This window comes from Pholis gunnellus, assembly GCF_910591455.1.
Source record: "Pholis gunnellus genome assembly, chromosome: 13".
Classification (NCBI taxonomy): Eukaryota; Metazoa; Chordata; class Actinopteri; order Perciformes; family Pholidae; genus Pholis; species Pholis gunnellus.
In genome coordinates, this window is record NC_136540.1 from 9299269 (window position 1) to 9318319 (window position 19051).

Genomic DNA, 19051 nt, shown 5'->3' on the forward strand with positions numbered 1-19051 from the left:
CAAATTAATCCTTTTAACCACAAATTGTGACCAGACAGTTGAGTGCCTCACACTTTCATTGAACCCTTCCTGCCCGTTACATTCCCAACCTCTCAAACTCCCACCCACAAGTGTTGTCTTTGTTTTAAAAGAAAATCAATCATTATCCCTGAATATTTTCTAGACTGATGACATCACCAAGGTTATTTTTTTCTAGACTAAAGCTACAGAGACACAGACATCACGATACAACATACATTTGTTCACAGCTACAGGGTAAAGAGAGTAGGTCTAGAGGTACTCCTGAGTAAACTGATGTATGTGTAAATTCGGCGTGTCCCTCTAAAAAGCCCACCCTTAAGTGTCTGAATCCCCTTTTGAAGTAGCGTATTGTAAGAAACTCTCCCTATAGGTATAGAACTAATATCATCTGCGGGTTACGACCTCCCCGCAGGAAAACAAACAGTCTGGGATGCTTCTTCCTCCAGAGCTTTTATAGCATGAGATGTTCATTCTGAGCAACTGTCTCATTGCACAGCTATTGCAAAGCCAAAGACCATCCCGGCGACCGTGTCACTCAAAACAGGGCCGCAGCTATGGGCATTTTTGCGGGCTAAAGTCATGTCATCTGAGACATTTAATTGGGCCCGGGACCCCACGGGGGGACAGAGGACGGCATTCCTCGCCTGCCTGCGCCCTGTAGTGTTGCTCTTCACGGCATGGCTGTCCGTGGATAACATGTCAATGCCAACACAAACTTGAGCTGCTGGAGTCCCTCTGACTGATGATTATGAGAACTTCTGAATTCTAAATAATATAGTTGGAGTCGCAAGAGGGAAGAGGAGGTCAATTTTTGGAGAGATTGTTATGCCATGGTGCGGCCGAGAGACGCCTTATACTATTTCTGAAGAGACCTCAGCGGTGGTCCGACGGGGAAAAGGCGGCTATCAATATTGAGGACGTAGACTTCTACCTTGATTTTACGGAATTTCCTGCGTCGGGCTCGTGCCGCTTCAGGTAACAATGACCTGTTGGCTCAGATTATTCATTTTCACCCAGTATATGCTGGAGATAGTCCATGCCTGTCATAAAGTAGTCTCCATCATAATGCGGATTTTATATGACAACAATAGGTGTACTAGTATGCTATTCCATCGGCTAATACTGTTATATGTTGACAGTATTAGGCATGTTTTGCTTTTCCAGCAACCGAAAGAGCCTAAATAAAAAGGCTGTATTTGCTGGTGTAGAAGGTCATTGAGGTTTGTTGAGTGAGACAGAGGGTTTACCAGAGTTAAAGCAGGCCCTGATATAAAAAGCCTGTACCTACACTGGAGGGGGGGCATTCAAAATCCAGACCGTAGAGTCTGTCAAAGTTCTCTAATCATTTAACCCCACTGCAACTCTAAATGCATGATGAAACTGCGGGCTGAGTGTGTGTTCATGAAGCCCCGTACTTTTCTAGGTGTGGATTAATCACATGATTTATCAAAGCAAGACTTTCATTCCAACTGATAACAGCACCTGCTGAGTCAAGTATTTATAGTCAAGTGTGGATAAAATCCCAATAATGCACTGGGTTGGAATACAAAATGGTATACTTAGCTTACACATCAAATTAGGACTTATACTACTTCATCTGCTGATTGTCTGGTCTATAAATAAAATAGTGAAAAAAGTGCCCTTCATAATTTCCAAGAAGCTAAGGTGGCATTTCCAAATGTGTTGTTCTGTCCAAGCAACAGTTTAAGACCCAGAGAGAACCAATTTACAGTCACATAAAACAGAGAAATGTAGGAAATCACCACAGTTGTAAAATAAAATGTCATGATAAATCTCCTACATTATTTTCATTATTACATCGTCCCGTGTCTTTCATTATGCCCTTGCTATTGTGCTAACAGCTCTGTTTTGTGTCTGTGGCCTCATGAAGGGATAAATGATCACCTCAACCAGAAGAGTGTCTCCTGATAAATCTGAAGTTAGAATCGCCTTCAGCCTCGACGACACATCAGGTAAACACACACTCAGTAGCAAACTGTGCACACACACACACACACACACACACACGTACTGTAGCTATACGTGTGCTCCCCTCACACACTAAGGCCTTCTGCACATTCACGTGTGTCTCGTCATCTCCGAAATGATGGTAGCAACTTATTTTGAGTGTAGTTGCACCTATTACTCAATTGATCATTTAACACCTGGCGTTGCTTGGAGCTCTACTCTCACTGCATTTCCAGTATGTGTGGAACACATGCACGGCATTCCTCCCACCAAAACAGACCAGGCATCCCCCCTCCCTCCCCACCTCACACCCTATCACTTTAACTGTGTTCATTCTTCTACGCTGTCGCGGAGACAGGTGCTCCCTCTATTTCTGTAGGACCACAGCATATTAAAAAAGTGACCACACATGCATGTGCGCAGCTGTGCACTTGCGAAACGCACAAGTATGCACAAGCATGCACAAGCAATTGCTTATGGGACCAGTATTATTTCCTTTTTTTAATCTTCAATCAAATCTCAAAGGTCTACCCTACCTATGGTGCAAAGTAGTGTCTGTCAGGATGTTGTACTGTAGTGGGGCCAGGCACTGGGACAGCAGCTGCTATGCAATGGCAGAGTCAGGTTTCCCCTCTAATACTAACAGTGTCATTCTGCCTGATTCACTGTTCAGCTTTTAGAACACTGGCCTATATTTATAAGCAGTTAACACGTCCAGTCCTACTCCGCCCATCTCTGATCCCTCTTGTCTTTCTCTTAGGAAGTGAGATGAAGGGCTGTAGCAGGAACGGCACTCAAATCCCACTCGAAGCAGTGATTCACTGAACCCCATTCTCACATGGCAACATGTCCTCTTACTGAAATCACTTTTTCATTTCATAATCATTCTTATTGGTGTACTTCATTGTACTAGCTTGCCTTTTCTTCTCACCTCAACCATCCATTTGTGTGGGTTCAGTTTAGTTTCACCTCGTTTTCCAAAATACGTGTTTTTGTTTAGTTGTGCGCTGGTTAATTTTATGATAAATCTTAAGGAACAAGTAACTGCACATGGCCGGCTTTAGTTGGTAGCAAGCTTACACGCTTTGTTTCAGTTGCAGTGGTTTGTTTCAAGAGCTGTTCAGGCACAATCTGACCCTACCCTCCAAGATCAAATTTTAGATATTCCCCGGACGATCGTGTTGTTGCCTCTTTGAACTTGTGTTTCTCAGCAGGGGGACTAAGACCGGTGCTCCATCTAGGGATCATCCTCTAGGGCTCTCATGACTTCATGCCAGGCATAGTTATAACCCCACACGGTGTCAATCCTAAGCATTAGAACTGTATTTATTCCACATCATAATTGGCCCCATGGCTGTAGGCTGGCCCACTGATACTTCTGCTTTTAGAAGATTGCATCATCCTAGGATTCTCCACATGTGTTCCACGACTCCAGGGAGACATTACTGGCGAGGCAGAGGCTGGTGCAGACAACCTGTCTGTTCCTGTCTGTCTGTATGTCTGGCAGGCGGCTTGTCTGTCTGAATCCCTCTCTGTCCATACATCTGGCCTGTCTGTTCTTTCTGCCCACTGTGTTTGTCGGTTTGTATTCTTATCCTTCATGTCTGGCAGTGTGACAGCTCATTACTGTTGTACAGTAAAAGGACACGGCTCATTTATACGTGTAGCAATGTGTTGCAGTGGGGACATATAAGACGCCCCTATAGTGTTTCATTTTGGTCCAATTTAAGAGGCGAAAAAGCCACTGCCTGTTTGATCACCCCATCATTTGGACATGCATTTGACAAAATAATCTCTCTTCCACGAGTTTAAAATCTCTGCAGGCTGATTATCAGTCTGAGTACTTTGATGGAAGAAAGAAAATCAGTCCAAAGACTATTGGTGGAGAGTAACTATGTTTACTAAAGTACAGTTTTGAGGTACTTTTACTTTACTTGAACTTTTGCTGCTTGAAACTTCTCCAGATTTATCTGACAGCTAGTTGCTTTACATATTAAGAGTTTATACAAAAGAATATTGATCATCTGATGCATCAGATGCATTGTTACAGATACGAATACTCACCATTAAATAAAGTGTTTAGCACAACCGGCAACAACATTAACATGCCCCTTACCCGTTTATACATCAAGAATAATTAGCTAATAATACTATATATATAATAAAATCATACTCTGAAAGGAATCATTCTGTATCATAAGTGATTTTAGTTGTGTTACTTTAAGTATATTTTCTTGCTAAAACTTCTTACTTAAATTAAAGTGCAGGACTTTCACTTGTAACAGAATGTTTTTACAGTTACAGTTTACTGCTACTTCTACTCAAGTAGAAGATCTGAATACTCCCCCCCCCCCTGCAGAAAACATACAGTATGCTTTGGAAAATAGTCAGCAGTAAAGCATACACAAATTGTCGAAATGTCAAACCAAAAAATAGTTGGTATCATTAAGAATATACAATATTGTGTTTTGGTATGTCAGTATATATCAACCATTAAACTGACTGTTCATATCTGAAAGTTGCATTGTGTTTCTATAGATGTACAAGATGTGGAGGACCTTCCTAAGACTTTCCCGGATCTTGAACAGCGACTGCAGGTATACGGTCCTACTGTACTCGTACATGCTGTGGCATCACATTGCTTTGAACACACACCTTGTTTTGTTGGCAGAGGCGCACAAGAGAGGATAGACGGAGCATTGAAGAGATGGCAATGATTTTAAATCCACAGTGCTGGTAAAGGATAGCATTGCGTGCCTTTTAAAGGAAAAGTCCAAATCTTGCCCTGTACTCTTATGCTCTTAGCTTTTTGCGTTTCGTGTCTCGCTGTTTGTTTGTTTTTATGGTTCTAATGGATAGTAAAATGCCAAATGATTTCCCTCTTTGATTTTGAATGTTTTTGCTGTGTAAATAATACCGTTGCTGTCATTATTGCTCTTTTCCTTTTACTGTATAACTATTTGACATCTAATGCCAGCCCAGAGAAATCCTTCATAATGAAATAAATCCTGAATTAAAGGTGACATAACCCTCTAAAAAGTGTGGTGTTGGAATGTTCCTCTAAAGCACTATTCTGTTGAAGGTAGAAACATAATATACATCAGGAGAAGCTTGGGTTAAGCTTATCAACCTTGTAAATCAATGTCTTCATCTGTATGCGCTCAATCTGCTATTAGTGTTGTCATTGAATTATCCTTCAACGAGTGCCAGAGCCAGGGTCACATAAAGTGCACGTTGGTTGAGAGTATCAAGTGAGAACAGCAGTAGCAGGCCAATGAATGACAGCCTTCATGTACTGTACCACAGGCTAATAGAGGTATAGTTTCATTCCCATTTATCGTAGTTATCGTTAGTTAGTTTTTATAATCTATATTCATATTCAATTTATAGGACTAAAAACGTTTTTAATGACAGTAACTTAATTTGAACATGCAATATTCTTATCTGGCGTCCGACACATTGTAAGGCCTTCCATGGTGTGAAAAAAAAGAAGCATTCTTAGGTCTTATACAAGTAATATGGAGAAGTTCATTTAGGTCTCAATTGTTGTCCTCACATACAGCAATCTCTTGTTTCACCAGCAGTGATATCTAGAGCAAATTTCATGGACCTTCTTGGAAAGTGCTGTTTCAAATAACAGGTCCAGGTTTGTATATATTATAATCTCTTTTGTTTTGTCTAAACTAACATGGCATCTCTCTCTCTCACGTCCTGCAGCCAGTTCCCCCCTGTGGGTCTCTGAGAGACAGCGTCCAGGTGTACAAGGAGCACTGCAGGATGGCGAGAGAATTCCATCAGGTCAAACATGAGATCGCCGTGCTTGAGGACCGCAAGTGAGTCCCTGTTAATGTCTTTGCCTTTTTTTAAATGTAAAAAAACATACAGGAGCTTGTAATGGGTGCTTTGGGAGCACATCTGATCAGGAGGATGCATGTTGAAATTACATTTGGTGTCACTGCTTGGGACCAGAACGGGAAACAAATCTAGTCTTTACTTACTCATAGCTTTGCCTGTAGACTTCTTGGCTTAATGAAATATTCACTTACTGGTACACTATTAGGTTATATTGATTCAAGGAGAACAAATAAGAATGTGCTTTTATAATTATAATAATAATTTATTGCAATATCAGTGCAAGTTTGGAACATAAACTTAGACCATTATAAATTGCAACTCTTGTACTGGAGGACCACAAGGCATTTTGGATGAAAATGTCCACCAGATGGCACATGTTTATAGCTTTCCTGCAGCATTTAGCACATAATCTACAGCGAGCCCTTTCCATAATGTGATATTTGAACAGTAATGCATGACTTTGATTTCAGACGTATTTCTTCACTATTATAATTCCTTTTAAATTAGAAACAAGATCAAGCGTGTGTGACGTATACAGGAATGAGTGTGAATGTGAAGGTTGCACTGTTTCTGGATCATATTTAGGAAAAAGTAACATCTTCACCGTGGCGAATATTACACCGCAGCCCTTGTCAGATGTAATTGAGTGAGACCTGCTGTATGCTATAATGCACATAGAGTATGTACACATTATGCTTGCACATAAACAGAGGTGTATAACACACGCACACACACACACAGTGCACACTGTCCCCTGTGCCCTCAGCAGCTGTGGGTAGTTTTAGCAGTGGGATTTTCAAGGCCCTTTGCTGTTACCCTACCACCACACCCACACACACACACACCCACACACACCATCACACACACAACCTACACCACTTGGCAGCTCCTAAATAGAGAACAGCATGGCAGACTCTGATGTGATGAGTATGAGTATAGCCTTGAGTTTGGATAAGAACATGATGAGTCAGGCTGGTAGAAACTCTTGGTTCTCTTTTTTCACACTGTAGCTCATGCCAACATCCACTGACACACACAAAGTTAGATTCACACTTAAAGTAAAGTTAGACACAACTATAGACAGGAGTGACGACAATACCAATTGTGCTTTTAGGCCGATACTGCAAATGCAATTAAGGTACAGTACGACTGATACAGATACTTCATTTTGAACATCGAATATATTTTTGTGGAAGAGTGAATATTTTTAGCTTTTGGTTATCGACCATAGAGAGGCATGACGCAATGACAGTTTTGCTACTTCCCATATCACTACACAAAGATAGACAGGAGATTTTGAAAGGACGACAACAGGAACAACACTCTAACACACTGCAGAGGGATCTTCCAAAATTCACTTAGTCTACTTTTCATCAGTATCCAACAAGTACATACTGTAACACTGTATGGTGAACTTTAACCTGTTTAACGATCCATTTTTTTGCAGTTCGGTCAGTCCTGTATTACCAGTGAACAGAATCATGAGGTTAACAAAATGTTTATTTCTCGGTGTTGGTCAAAGTGGAATACATTATTTTTAGGCGACCCCTCCTCAGTGAGTATAGAAACATTGACCCAGACATTAATATTAGGCCTAATGTTGTTGAGCCTATCACTGGGAACCATCGTGACAAAGAGATTACACAAGAAATTGTTTTGAAATTGTTTTAGTAAACAGCGGAAGGTATTTTTTTCAAATTTGAAAGTTGAAATCCTTTTTATTAAATAAGAACATTTGTATCAGATTTGATCTGGCTTCTTTGGTTTTCCGGATGGAGTTTTTTTGGACTGAAAAAGATCTCTTCCTCTTTTTCAGGCTCCCTCTGTCACATACACATGCATATCCACACGGCATACATAGGACAGGTTTGAACTTGCTTCTGATAAAGAAAGGAGAAACTCAGCACTAAAGTAATGCATCTCAATCACTGATCTTTAACTGCAAATCACACTGCGTTTTACTTGTTGTTCAAAATGTTTTTAAATTTTAGTTAACATTTTAGTGACAGTCATTTAACCCTAAAACCAGTACAATTATGTACGATTATAAAATGGTGTATTAGAGAAGCCACATATCTGTGTGTTTTGCATGTGTTTCATAAAGTATTACAAAATAAAGTTATGCTTACCAACTCAGATGTAATTACCAGTTTTAGGGAAATAGCTGAAAATAGATTGTGGATGAGGAAATACACAGAGATAAGATAAGACGAAATAAACATCAGAGTTTCCAGTCAGCAGTTATGTCTATTTAAACCATTTCTGGTCGAACAGGAAATTAAAGTCTGAACATGATTTTTTAGACATTGAACAAGACCATTTCTAATAAATAGTCCATTGTAATCGTCAGTTAATTATTCAGAAATGCTGAATTTGAATAATGCATCATTCTGGACTCAATAAGGTACATTTATCCATAGGAAAATTACATATTGCACATATTAATTCTAAAGTGCCGGAGAAAGTTTTCACCATTATGGCGAACGTATCAAATGTGTGTGTACATTTAGCTCAAAGAAATGAAGTATTAGGCTTTTAAATCATTTGGGCTTATCTCAAACCAATAGTCATCTTCTGTCAAAAGGTTATGGCATAAAAGCGTCACAGACAGCCTATATTGTAGAATAGAGACTCCTTTTCTTCTTTGTTGATGCTGCTGTTATGTGACTTGGCACTTACCAGCAGTAATACAACACTGACATTCACACACCCTCAAGCGTGAGGACACGACAAGCATGTTGCGCACATACATTTCTGTGCCTGTGTGCTTACACTGCCTTTCAAAGTCCAAAGGCTGATCTCTTCCTAGAGTGTGAAATCACTGTTTGCCAGCCAAAGTGAGGTCAGCCTGTCTAAACCAGAGCTAGAGTCATTCAATTCGATTGACTTCATTGGGAAAGATAGTTGGGATGGTGAAATAATGTTAGTTTATGTCCTCAGCCCTCATGGACTTACAAGACACCACATATACAGTTGGAGTGGAGAAACATTTGTCAGAAAATAACATAACTTCTTACCATTATATTGCAAACAAATAACTTAGTCTTCTTTACAGAGACCTTTGGTGAAATTCTGCTTCACATAAGGCTCTACACTGTAGCTTTTCATCATTAACCAATATGTTTATGGCTTAGGTCTGTACTACTCAGTAGCACACCATCTTCTATTATACATAAGAATATGCATTGACCTCAGCATTATGAATATTATACTGATTTAGGCCACCAGGCCATGGAATGTCATAATGACTTACTCCAGAGCAGTTAGCTTTGTTGCCCAACAGTAAGCAGTGTTTTTCTATTTCATAAGCTCAGCCGTTCCTGTAAGTTTGCATAATTTCCATGTTTATTTTGGTTTCTTTGGTCCCCCCCCCCCCCCCCCCCCCTTATATTTTAGAAACAAGACACAGCTGGAGAATCTAAATTGTTCGTTAGGTAGGTTATGAATGTTTCCGTGCCTCAAGCCAAGTGTACGCTGGGACAATGTCCAGCTTTTCACAACTAAAAAATATGAAGGGGGAAGAGATATAAATTAAACAAATGACTCAACAGCAAATTAATAGTAGAATTAGAAGAAACTCTATACTGATTTATGCATTTTGATAAAGAACCATCATTTTCTTTCACTCCTCTCTTAGGCGCAAGTTGCTGGCAGAGCTGGTGGAGGATGAGAAGGTTGCGACGGAGATCGCCCGTCTGGAGGAGGAGTTTTGTCGTCTAACGGAGGAGAACCGCGCCTTGATGACCGTCCACGACGAGCGCGCTCAGCAGCTGGAGAGGCTCTGCTTGACCAATCAAACGAGGCAGGACTCCTCGTGACCTCTGACCTCTGCAGAACCTGAGGCCTCCAGAAACCCAGCCGACGCCAGGCCCGGACACCATGCAGAAATAAAAGCACAGCCTAGTGTTCATTCTTCATAACAACAGTCAGTGAATCAGCTACAGAAAGGCATTGTGTTTATTCATGTCTGAGTCATTTGCTTGAACCACAGACTTACTGTCATCATCTGTGTGAAGCTGTTTTAGGGATTCTACCAAGCCATGACACAAGGCCACCTTTCTGGGTTTTGCTATTACGTGATCTTGCAGAACCTCCCTGGTCGCCATTGCAATACCTCAGCTGCCATGAATGACCAGATATTCTGATATCTGTCTCAGGTCCTGTAGAGACTCAGATCTTTTACCTGAGGTCTGTGGAGGGAGCCAAAGGTGGTATGATGTGGTCCAAATGTTGTATTTTGAGGAGTGTTTCCCCTCCCTCTTCCTCTCTCCCACCCCGTCACTTGTCCGTCAAGTTCCTGTTATGATAAAAAGGAAATGAGACAAATGTTTAACAGAGTGTCAGGGATCGGGGAAATTATAGTAATTTGTGAGGAACAGCAAAAGAAGAAGGGTGATTATCTATTTCACAATGCCTGCTGCGACACAACACTGTATGAGTTGTACATTTTTTGATGTAGCGTGTCTCACACACCTGTAGAAGGGGAGGTATACAACAAGATAAACTGTTGCTTATCGTCCTCGTCTGTTAATAAAATGCATTTTAATTTAACACTAGCATCAGTTCCTTAGTTTCATTTCTCCCCATGCTTTTGTGTTTGTGCTGGCTTTATGGCCATATTGTGGTGCTTACATGGAAAAGGGAACTAGATTTTTTTTTTTTTTTCACGAGGAGATTAGCTCAGTCTGGAATTCTGAAACAGTCACCTGATTGGCCAGTTTGACACTGGCAGCCTTCCCTCTTCCTCCTTCAAATCATGAGACATTGACGACTGTGTTTTGTGGAAACGCTTCGTCCACTTTGAAGGTGTGTTTTTCCTTTTATAGAAAAATAGCTTGAAAGTTTATCATGAAACACATTTTCTGGCAGCGTTCCTGTGCCTCTATAGTCATCTTTATCGTAGTACCACAGATATTTAATACATGGCCCAAACTGCCTCTCTCTCTCTCTCTCTCTCTCTCTCTCTCTCTCTCTCTCTCTGACATACACAAACACACTACAAAGGAAACTTGAAATGAAAAAACAATGATATGCTGCCACCTGTAAAAAACAAAAACAAGATATGAGTCCTACTGAGAAATTTTCATCTTCAAATTATCATAATGGCCTCAATCGTCTTGCAACAAGTTACATTTTTCTTTGCACAACTTGTTCTCAAAATGCACTCCGTGCAATTAGTCAAGTAAAGTCCAGACAACTCTAAAGACACGGACAATAGATAGCATCCTGTTGGGTTTATATTCCCAACCATCATCTTAATCCCTGAATTGTGTTTCGGGGGAAAATCTACAAAGGAATTTTCTGGGAAAAGCCTGTTAGTTTACCAGACAAATTCAAGGGTGGGATTGTGGACGGGAAAAACTGCTTGCTCATCCTATATCAGCAGGAGTCTATGAGTCAGCGCTCCTGTTACACCCAGAGTTGTTGCAACACTCTCACACACACACACACACACACACACACCGACACAGACACTGACACACACAAACACCCACACACACTCTCACTCCCTCTATCTCTCCCTCCCTCTCACATACTCACACACAAGCCATATGACTGAGTCAAGCTCAGTTTTTAGTTTGTACCAGAGTTGAGATAAGGCTTTCTGGGAAACGTAGCCTGGTTGGACGGCATTCCATTTAGAAATAGCCATGCGTGCTCAGCAGCTGGGACTTTCTTTAACGCTCTAAGAAACGTGGATATATAAAGTCAGCCTTGTAAGGTAGGCATGTTTTTGTTGTTATTTCAATGTGTAACTTTTTAAGTATGTATAACTTAATGTTACCTACAAGTTTGTGTGTGCGTGTGTCTATGTTTATGTGTTTGTGCTTACATTTAGATGTCCCTGATGGCCACATCTGCCCCCCGGTCATCTGTGTTTACATTTGAGTCTACAGTGCATTCCTCCCATGTGCTGCGCTGCCTGGACGAGCAGCGTCGCCGAGACACAATGTGTGATGTTACCGTGGTTGTGGAGGGTCAGAGTTTCAGAGCCCACCGCTCAATTCTCGCTTCCTGCAGCGAGTACTTCACGCAGAGAATCTCCTCCCTCACACAGCACGGAGCGGTCATCACTCTGCCACAAGAGGTGAGATGTGACCTCGCATTGCCGTACAAAGGTAGAAAGTAGACACACACAAGCCGTGCTGCCCAACAATGGGTCAAAATGAAGTGAGAAAAATGACTGAAAGGTTGACGCTACAGCTGTATGAGAGTTATTTGATGGTATCATTTTGTTATGCTGTTTAGTCGAAAATCTCTTTTTATTTTTTTATCATACCAGATTGGTTAATAAAAAAGGCTTTATTTTGTTAAACATTTGTGATCATTTCCTTGGCCTACAGTATTAGATGTTTGATTATCTGACAGAAAATATTACAGAATTACCGATTGCAATCCTTGAGAATTAACTTGAGCATATAAAGTGCTCATTCATGTCACTTGTCCTTTTTTTCCAGGTGTCTGCTGCTGGTTTTGAACCCTTGCTGAAGTTTGCCTACACATCCAAACTTCATTTTGAGAAAGACGATGTCTTAGACATACGTAACTCCGCCTCCATTCTTGGTTTCAGAGACCTAGACAAGGCATGCTTTGATTTCCTCCTCCCTAAGTTCTTCTCCAGCAGCAAGAGCCCTGCCCCTGTTCCGAGAAAGACCTGTTGTAAGAAGAAATGCAAGAGGCGATTGTCAAAGGAAGACTGTGCCACTGACTCTGTTGATGTGTTGTTGGATGAGAAAGAAGTAAAACCAGTTGCTGACTCACCAACTCAGCAGGAAGTGGCTTGGCACTGTAACAAATCAGTGAACAGCAAAATGGGAAGTCAGAACAGTGCAGGCACTCTTACACCTGTAGCTGAAGGGACAAATGGCCGTTTTATGCAGTGTCCTAAGTATCGCAAGTTCCAGCTGGCCTGTAGTAAGGAAACTTGTGTCACAGAGAAAAGTCTGAACAATCCCGTAACGGTAATCAAGAATGACTTTGATCTCCCCTGCTCGCCCTGCTCCAGCAGTGTGAACAGCAAGAATGACGTTGAATTCCCTGGTAATTCAACCTCTATTTCCGCCAGGCAGAGCAAGAGAGGGGCTGATGAGCCGTGGAAAACTGAAATGCATGACAAGAAAAAAGGGGACGGTAGGGGAGGGGAGGTTGATATGATTGAGAAAGACACAAATGAAAGGCAGAGAAAATGGAATAAGAAGGAAAGAGAGATGGAAAAGGAGGAAGACATCAGCTCTACAGACAGATCCAGTGTCAAGGTAGTCTCGTCAGGGCGGAGCACAGTGCTGAGCGAGAGGTCACCAGGGTTAATGTTGCACCATTGCCCCCTGACGACCTTTGCCGAGAGCCCTGCAATCACTCGGTCACCGGGGCACAAAAGGTCCGTCATGGACAGTACAGAGGGCAAGAAAACAAGGGACTCTGGTGCACTAGCGCCAGGGTCCATTCATCAAAAGGCAGATGATGAGATAGATTCTGGCTGGCAAGAAAGACGACAAACTGGCAGCATGGAGAGAGCGGCCCTGTCGGTAAATAATGCCAGAGACAGGAGCGCCGTGGAAAGGGTGGTGGCCGAGCACCTGGCCAAGCAGCTGGGCTCTGACATGAGCTTATCTCAGCTGAATTTCCAGGACCCTGATGCAGGAAGTTCCTCTGATACAGGGAGCGGACGGGTACAGAGCACATCTTTAGAGTGGCTGAAAGTCCATAACCTCAGCTCCACAAGCACAAGTTGTCCCTTTTACCAGGAGCTGGACCAAAGGAAATGTTTATGGAAGGGAGCAGAGCTGTCTGAGTGCGAGGGGGCATCGCAGTCGGGTGTGTCATCCCTCAACTCAGGGGACGATGGAGACTCAGAGACGGAAACAGAAGGAGACAGTGAGTCCTACACAAGAGAGAGGGCCAGACAGGTGAGCAGCTAAAGCACAAAACAAGCCTGCTAAGGCCCTGCACATCTGTTTTGTTCGTTGCTACGTCTGTCCTGCTGCCACCTAACTGTGAAGTTCATGTGCTGAAATGAATCTGGGTCAAAAAGGGTCAGCAAGCTCACACTACCTGTAGATTACCTTTCATGATGTTTGTTCAGAATCCCTTCAGTGCCAAGTTAATTATTCACCGAGTAGAAATGATGACAATGTGTGTGTTTGTGTGTGTGTGTGTGTGTGTGTGTGTGTGTGTACGTGTGTGTTGCGCCAGTGTGCATGTGTCTTGCTAATTAGTTCAGAGTCCAGTTCATCTGAAATTGACAGCTCAGCCCGATGAGTTAACAACAACTCAAACAACAGGTTTGAGGAACGTCTCGTGTTACTGTTCAGAAGGTGTGAACAGTGCAGTGAGTGTGCAGACAAAGCGAAGGTCATTTCAGAGGAAAAACCGTGCTTTTATTTACTCTAGATAAAACCTTACACGATTGCTCCAGTAAACCAGTGAGTGTACATTTCCTGTCACACATTAGCAGCAGCAATAAGCCAGCACCCAACCTCTGCTTTTAAAAGGCAACTCCTCTTAGAGTCAGAGTTAATTATTAACAGCTTGGTAAAAATATAACTTAGTGTCTGAATTGCAAATCCATTTTGACTTTTGCCTCACTTAACTGTGAGGCAAAACACAAAATGTTGTTTTGATAATTTAATATTTTTTTATTTTGTGTGAAAAAAAGATTCTATAGCAACTACCAACAACACAGAACACACCATTTTGTTCTCACAATTACTTTGTTTGTTCTACTGTCTGCAAATTACTTACATTGATGCTCTTTGGTAACTCGGAATAGCTACTGTTAGCTACCAGGGAAGACAAAAGCACTATCCTCCTCCTGTTTTGGATGTGCAGTGGGTGACGCACTTCCTTTGGTCTGGAGAGATGGTACCCGGTGGCAGACAGAATTTCTTAGTAAAAGCGAAGCTTATAGGGAACAAATGTAAATGCTGATGGTGTCGTTTTTCTATTGTCATTACATTGTGCAATCAATATTCATAATGATGAGTTATGCAAAAAGATGTGTCGATTAACACTTTCATGCATTGACTGCTGTCTTATTAAGAATAGTTCAAATGTCTTTGTTCTCATCTATATTTCTTATCATGTTCAGACAAGCAAATTAAACTTGTCTCTACAAGCCTGTTGATTTAAAGGTGTGTGTGTGTGTGTGTGTGTGTGTGTGTGTGTGTGTGTGTGTGTGTGTGTGTGTGTGTGTGTACTATAGTCACATTCATATGTCATCTACAGCTTGACATCCAAAAAGACAAAACAATTTTTTTATGTATATATCTATATTAAGGCATTGAGTTTTGCTCCTTCAATGATGCTGATACCTTTGTTACCTTTATTTCCTGTTTGGGCGTCCGTAGGTGCAGCTGCCTTTCTCTGTAGAGTGGATTGTGGATCTGAGCAGGAATGACTTCCAACAGCTGCTGAAGCAACAGGTCTTTACACGGGAACAGCTGGAGTTCGTCCACGATATAAGACGGCGCAGCAAAAATCGCCTCGCAGCTCAGCGTTGCCGCAAGAGGAAACTAGACTGCATACATGATCTGCAGTGTGAAATCAACAAGCTGGTAAAAAAAACAACATGTTTTTGTTCAAATCAATACACTTTTATTAAGCACTTCTTGTTTACAGACATGTTAATCATGGTGTGTGTGTGTGTGTGTGTTCTGCGTTTCACAGAAGACAGAGAGGGAGAAACTGATGATGGAGAAGAGCCATTTGAGCCAGCTGAGGTCAAAAACATGTCACAGTGTCTCTGCATTATGCCAGAGGGTCTACAACGGAGCCAACCTGCAGCCAGAGCAGCTCCAGGTGTTGGCCCAATACACCTCCCCGAACTGCCCTCTGTCCTCTTTCGTTCCTCGCATAGATGCACTCATTTCACAGCCTCAGGCTTCTATCTCCGCCTGCTTTGTCGGCCTTGATAAGCATATGGCGTCTGAGGCTTCAAAAAAGGATACAGTCACAGGTGATCGTCAACATTCCCTTTAGATACACACTCAGCGCACATACGTGCAACACATTACTAGTTGTTAAACGGTTCCCACTCTATCCTACAATATTTAAAGACATTACCACAGATTATGGACTAAGTACAGGCTGCCTAGTAAGGTAATGGTATACTTGTGATACATTTATAATGGGACGTTCATAATCATTATATATTCTCATTAATTCCTGCTAACTTTTCAATTTAAAACGTACAACTTAAATGAAGAGGTCAGGAATGTGTTCCAGGTGTCCAAAAGCATTCATTAACTTTTCCACCAAGATGACCTTCTGAAGCACATTTTTCACACTTTGCAAATGGATTGTTAGACTTCGTTTGTTGGTTAAAGCGGAATAGTATCTGCTTACAAATCAAGTCAGCCAGGGTCCATGATGAGAATGTTAATATTTTAGCACTGAGACAATCACAACTTTAATCAGAAAACAAAGCAAAGGGAACAATGGTCTCTTTATTTATAATGTGCTTCACTGCTTAATTACCTCAGGATAACATATGTACTTTAACTGTTTAACATTTTTATAAAGGTTCTCAGGTGTTAATAAGAACATTCAGCATACAATACCTCTTGCAGACAGTGCTGGCTCTCTTTTTAGAGTGCAACGCAAACCAGCATTTTGCACTAAAACCATACAACACAACAAACATAATGCGGTATGTTTACCTTCTCGTCACATGCCTGGCAAAGATGTTTCAGACTGTCATTGTGGTCGTCTGACCACAATGACACAGCTCTCCTTGGTTGCTCTGAGCTTGACTTTGACTCACTTAAACAGACCTCAGGAATTTACCTAAAATGTTTAAAGTGCTGTCTAAAGTGCACCTTAGCAGAGCTTTTATGCTGAACATGAACAAAGCAGCTACACTTTTAGGAGAAAACGCTGCCTCACTCAGTGTGATGAAAATCATTCCCGTCATTTGTCCCACATTATGTGTCTGCCCTGTATTGCGGCAGGTATTGGACTCTTTTTATATATGCTCTGGAAATATTGTGTTACCCAGAAACAACTTCATTATCTTTAACACCCTTAATTAAATTACTGTCAAGGGTCAAGCGAACTATGTAGCATTACCATGCAGTACAAGCATATTGATGTGTATATTGTGTGTCTCCTGTACTATCAACGCCACAGTTATGTTTATTAATTCTTTACTCCGTGTTTTGTAGTTCTTTTGACTTTCACCTAGTTTATCCCTGCTTATAGATCTTTGACACTCAGGACTCATTACAGAAAACCAGTTTGCAACCTCCTCATGATCCAGTTTCGCTGTATTATATATGCATATATGTATAGATTTCTTTACACCCCGTGATAATCACAACTGTGCAGCTGGTCTTACATTATTTGTGTAAATATGAAAATCAGTTATACATTGATTTTATGAGGACATTTTGAGTAACCACATTGTATTTTTGAGGACGTTATTGATGGTTAATGACATAAGAAGTTTTTTTTTTCTCCCACCAAGCCGATCGCAGACTGCTCAGTCAAAGTGTAATGCATGATAAAGCTGGTGCTTATTGCCCTCTAGTGGCAGTGCCTGTGCACCCAATAGACTGAGAGCTGTATCGACGTTTACTACGATGTGTCTGCAGCACACATTGCTCTACGACTGCATTATTTTATTTTATTTTATTGCATAAAAAGGACTGTATCTTTCTATCATAATGTCAAAATGGATTCCTGCATTTTTTTTAAGCAAAAGGGAAAAATAACCGACATGGAACATTGAAAACAGAAAATAAAAAGCTCCAAACAGTAAAAGATGTTTACTATCATCCCTCAGTTGTGAAGATGATTCTTAGTGCAATGCATTATGAAATATTATATATATTAAAAAAAAGAAACAGTAACGTTAATGAGATGTAAAATCGGTCAGTGTTCAGTTTGAGGGATAGCTCAGCTCATAAGGTTTTCAGAAGACTCATCTTTCAACTAGGACGGATACTGTATATTAATGATTGAATACTGCACTTAGTCTTTCATGTTTCTCCCTCCTGAATCTCATTCACCCTCTCCCACATAGCCTCATCTCTGTTACCTTTTAAGTTTCTCTTTTTTTCACTATTTCTTCAGGCCTCCTCTCCCCCTCTGTCTGTCTCTGGAGGCTATTTTAATTACGCAGAGACTGCAGTTTCATCCCTCAATTTTCTTTTATGTGAGCAAACATAACGTAATAGCTCCCCAGATGATTACGAAACTATACTAAGATCTGTGAATCACAGTAATGCTGGTCATTCTCACTAGCTATTCATGAACGTATCATAAAGAGAGAATTAAAGGAAGACCCCCGGGTGGCAAAGGTCAAGCAGGTCAACTTGGCCTAATAGATTATGGCACCAGGGAGTGGGAACCAAGAGTCGCCGAGGTCCCAGGGCTTAAGGATGAGAAAGTCACCCTAATAAAGGTAATTTGCTTGGGAAAGCATGCATGTTCACACGCTGTAATTAAGTTTCAAATCCAGTCATTCTCAAGTGGTTGCACTTCATTTTAACTCGTGTGTGTGTGTGTGTGTGTGTGTGTGTCTGTTTCTACAGCTAAATCCAACAGCGTTTATATTTGTTGTTTTTCGGTAGAAATGAGACATCTTGGGGAAACACACTATATGAGTCATGTCTCCTTATTAGGCCATACAAGTCCAGTTAATATGATTAGAAATAAAGGAGTGTGCATTGCCTGCGCTGTTACTAATGTGACAACAGATGGCACCACACGAGCAGTTACTGATGGTGAGAGCAGGGCAAAAGACTCTTGATCAGATCAGATTAGGTTTCTTCTATCCTCTTCTTGTCGCTGCATTACGTAAATTGCCTCATGGTCTCCACGTGATTAAGCCGGCTGAATGGGTTTTGATCTTATCGAGTTATCATTCATGATACGTGTGAATTCTGTCTGGAAAATATTGAAAAGGACGTCGAATGTGACCTGTTTAATGCGTTTGCTTCTGTTTACCTGCTTGCACCTTTGTTGAGCTGCCTGTCTTATGTTGCTGTGAGATTTGTGTATTGCTTTTCTCCCATCTCATTTTCTTCTCTTGCTAACTGCTTCTCTCTTCGTCTCTCTCTCTCTCTCTCTCTCTCTCTCTCCCCCTCTGAGAGAATATGTGGGTGTTTTCTGTAGGTGGTTCTTTGGCAGAGCCTGAGCACAAAAGAGAACACAATATGCTGGGATAGTAATCCAAGTAATGAAGAGTTAGATCTGTGCCAGCTGT

General features: G+C 41.3%; 2 protein-coding genes across 2 annotated transcripts; both read left to right on the forward strand.

Annotated features, from left to right (window-relative positions):
- The first annotated feature begins 736 nt into the window (after positions 1–736).
- Positions 737–10312, forward strand: map3k7cl (map3k7 C-terminal like). Its single transcript, XM_079172280.1, has 5 exons — positions 737–996; positions 1913–1994; positions 4528–4586; positions 5707–5822; positions 9482–10312. Exons 2-5 carry the CDS (start codon positions 1919–1921, stop codon positions 9660–9662), a joined length of 432 nt encoding a protein of 143 aa, XP_079028406.1. The 5' UTR covers positions 737–996; positions 1913–1918; the 3' UTR covers positions 9663–10312.
- A 1098-nt stretch (positions 10313–11410) lies between these two features.
- On the forward strand, positions 11411–17598 carry bach1b (BTB and CNC homology 1, basic leucine zipper transcription factor 1 b). Its single transcript, XM_079171290.1, has 5 exons — positions 11411–11566; positions 11684–11932; positions 12303–13751; positions 15192–15398; positions 15511–17598. Exons 2-5 carry the CDS (start codon positions 11684–11686, stop codon positions 15820–15822), a joined length of 2217 nt encoding a protein of 738 aa, XP_079027416.1. The 5' UTR covers positions 11411–11566; the 3' UTR covers positions 15823–17598.
- The last annotated feature ends 1453 nt before the right edge of the window (positions 17599–19051 follow it).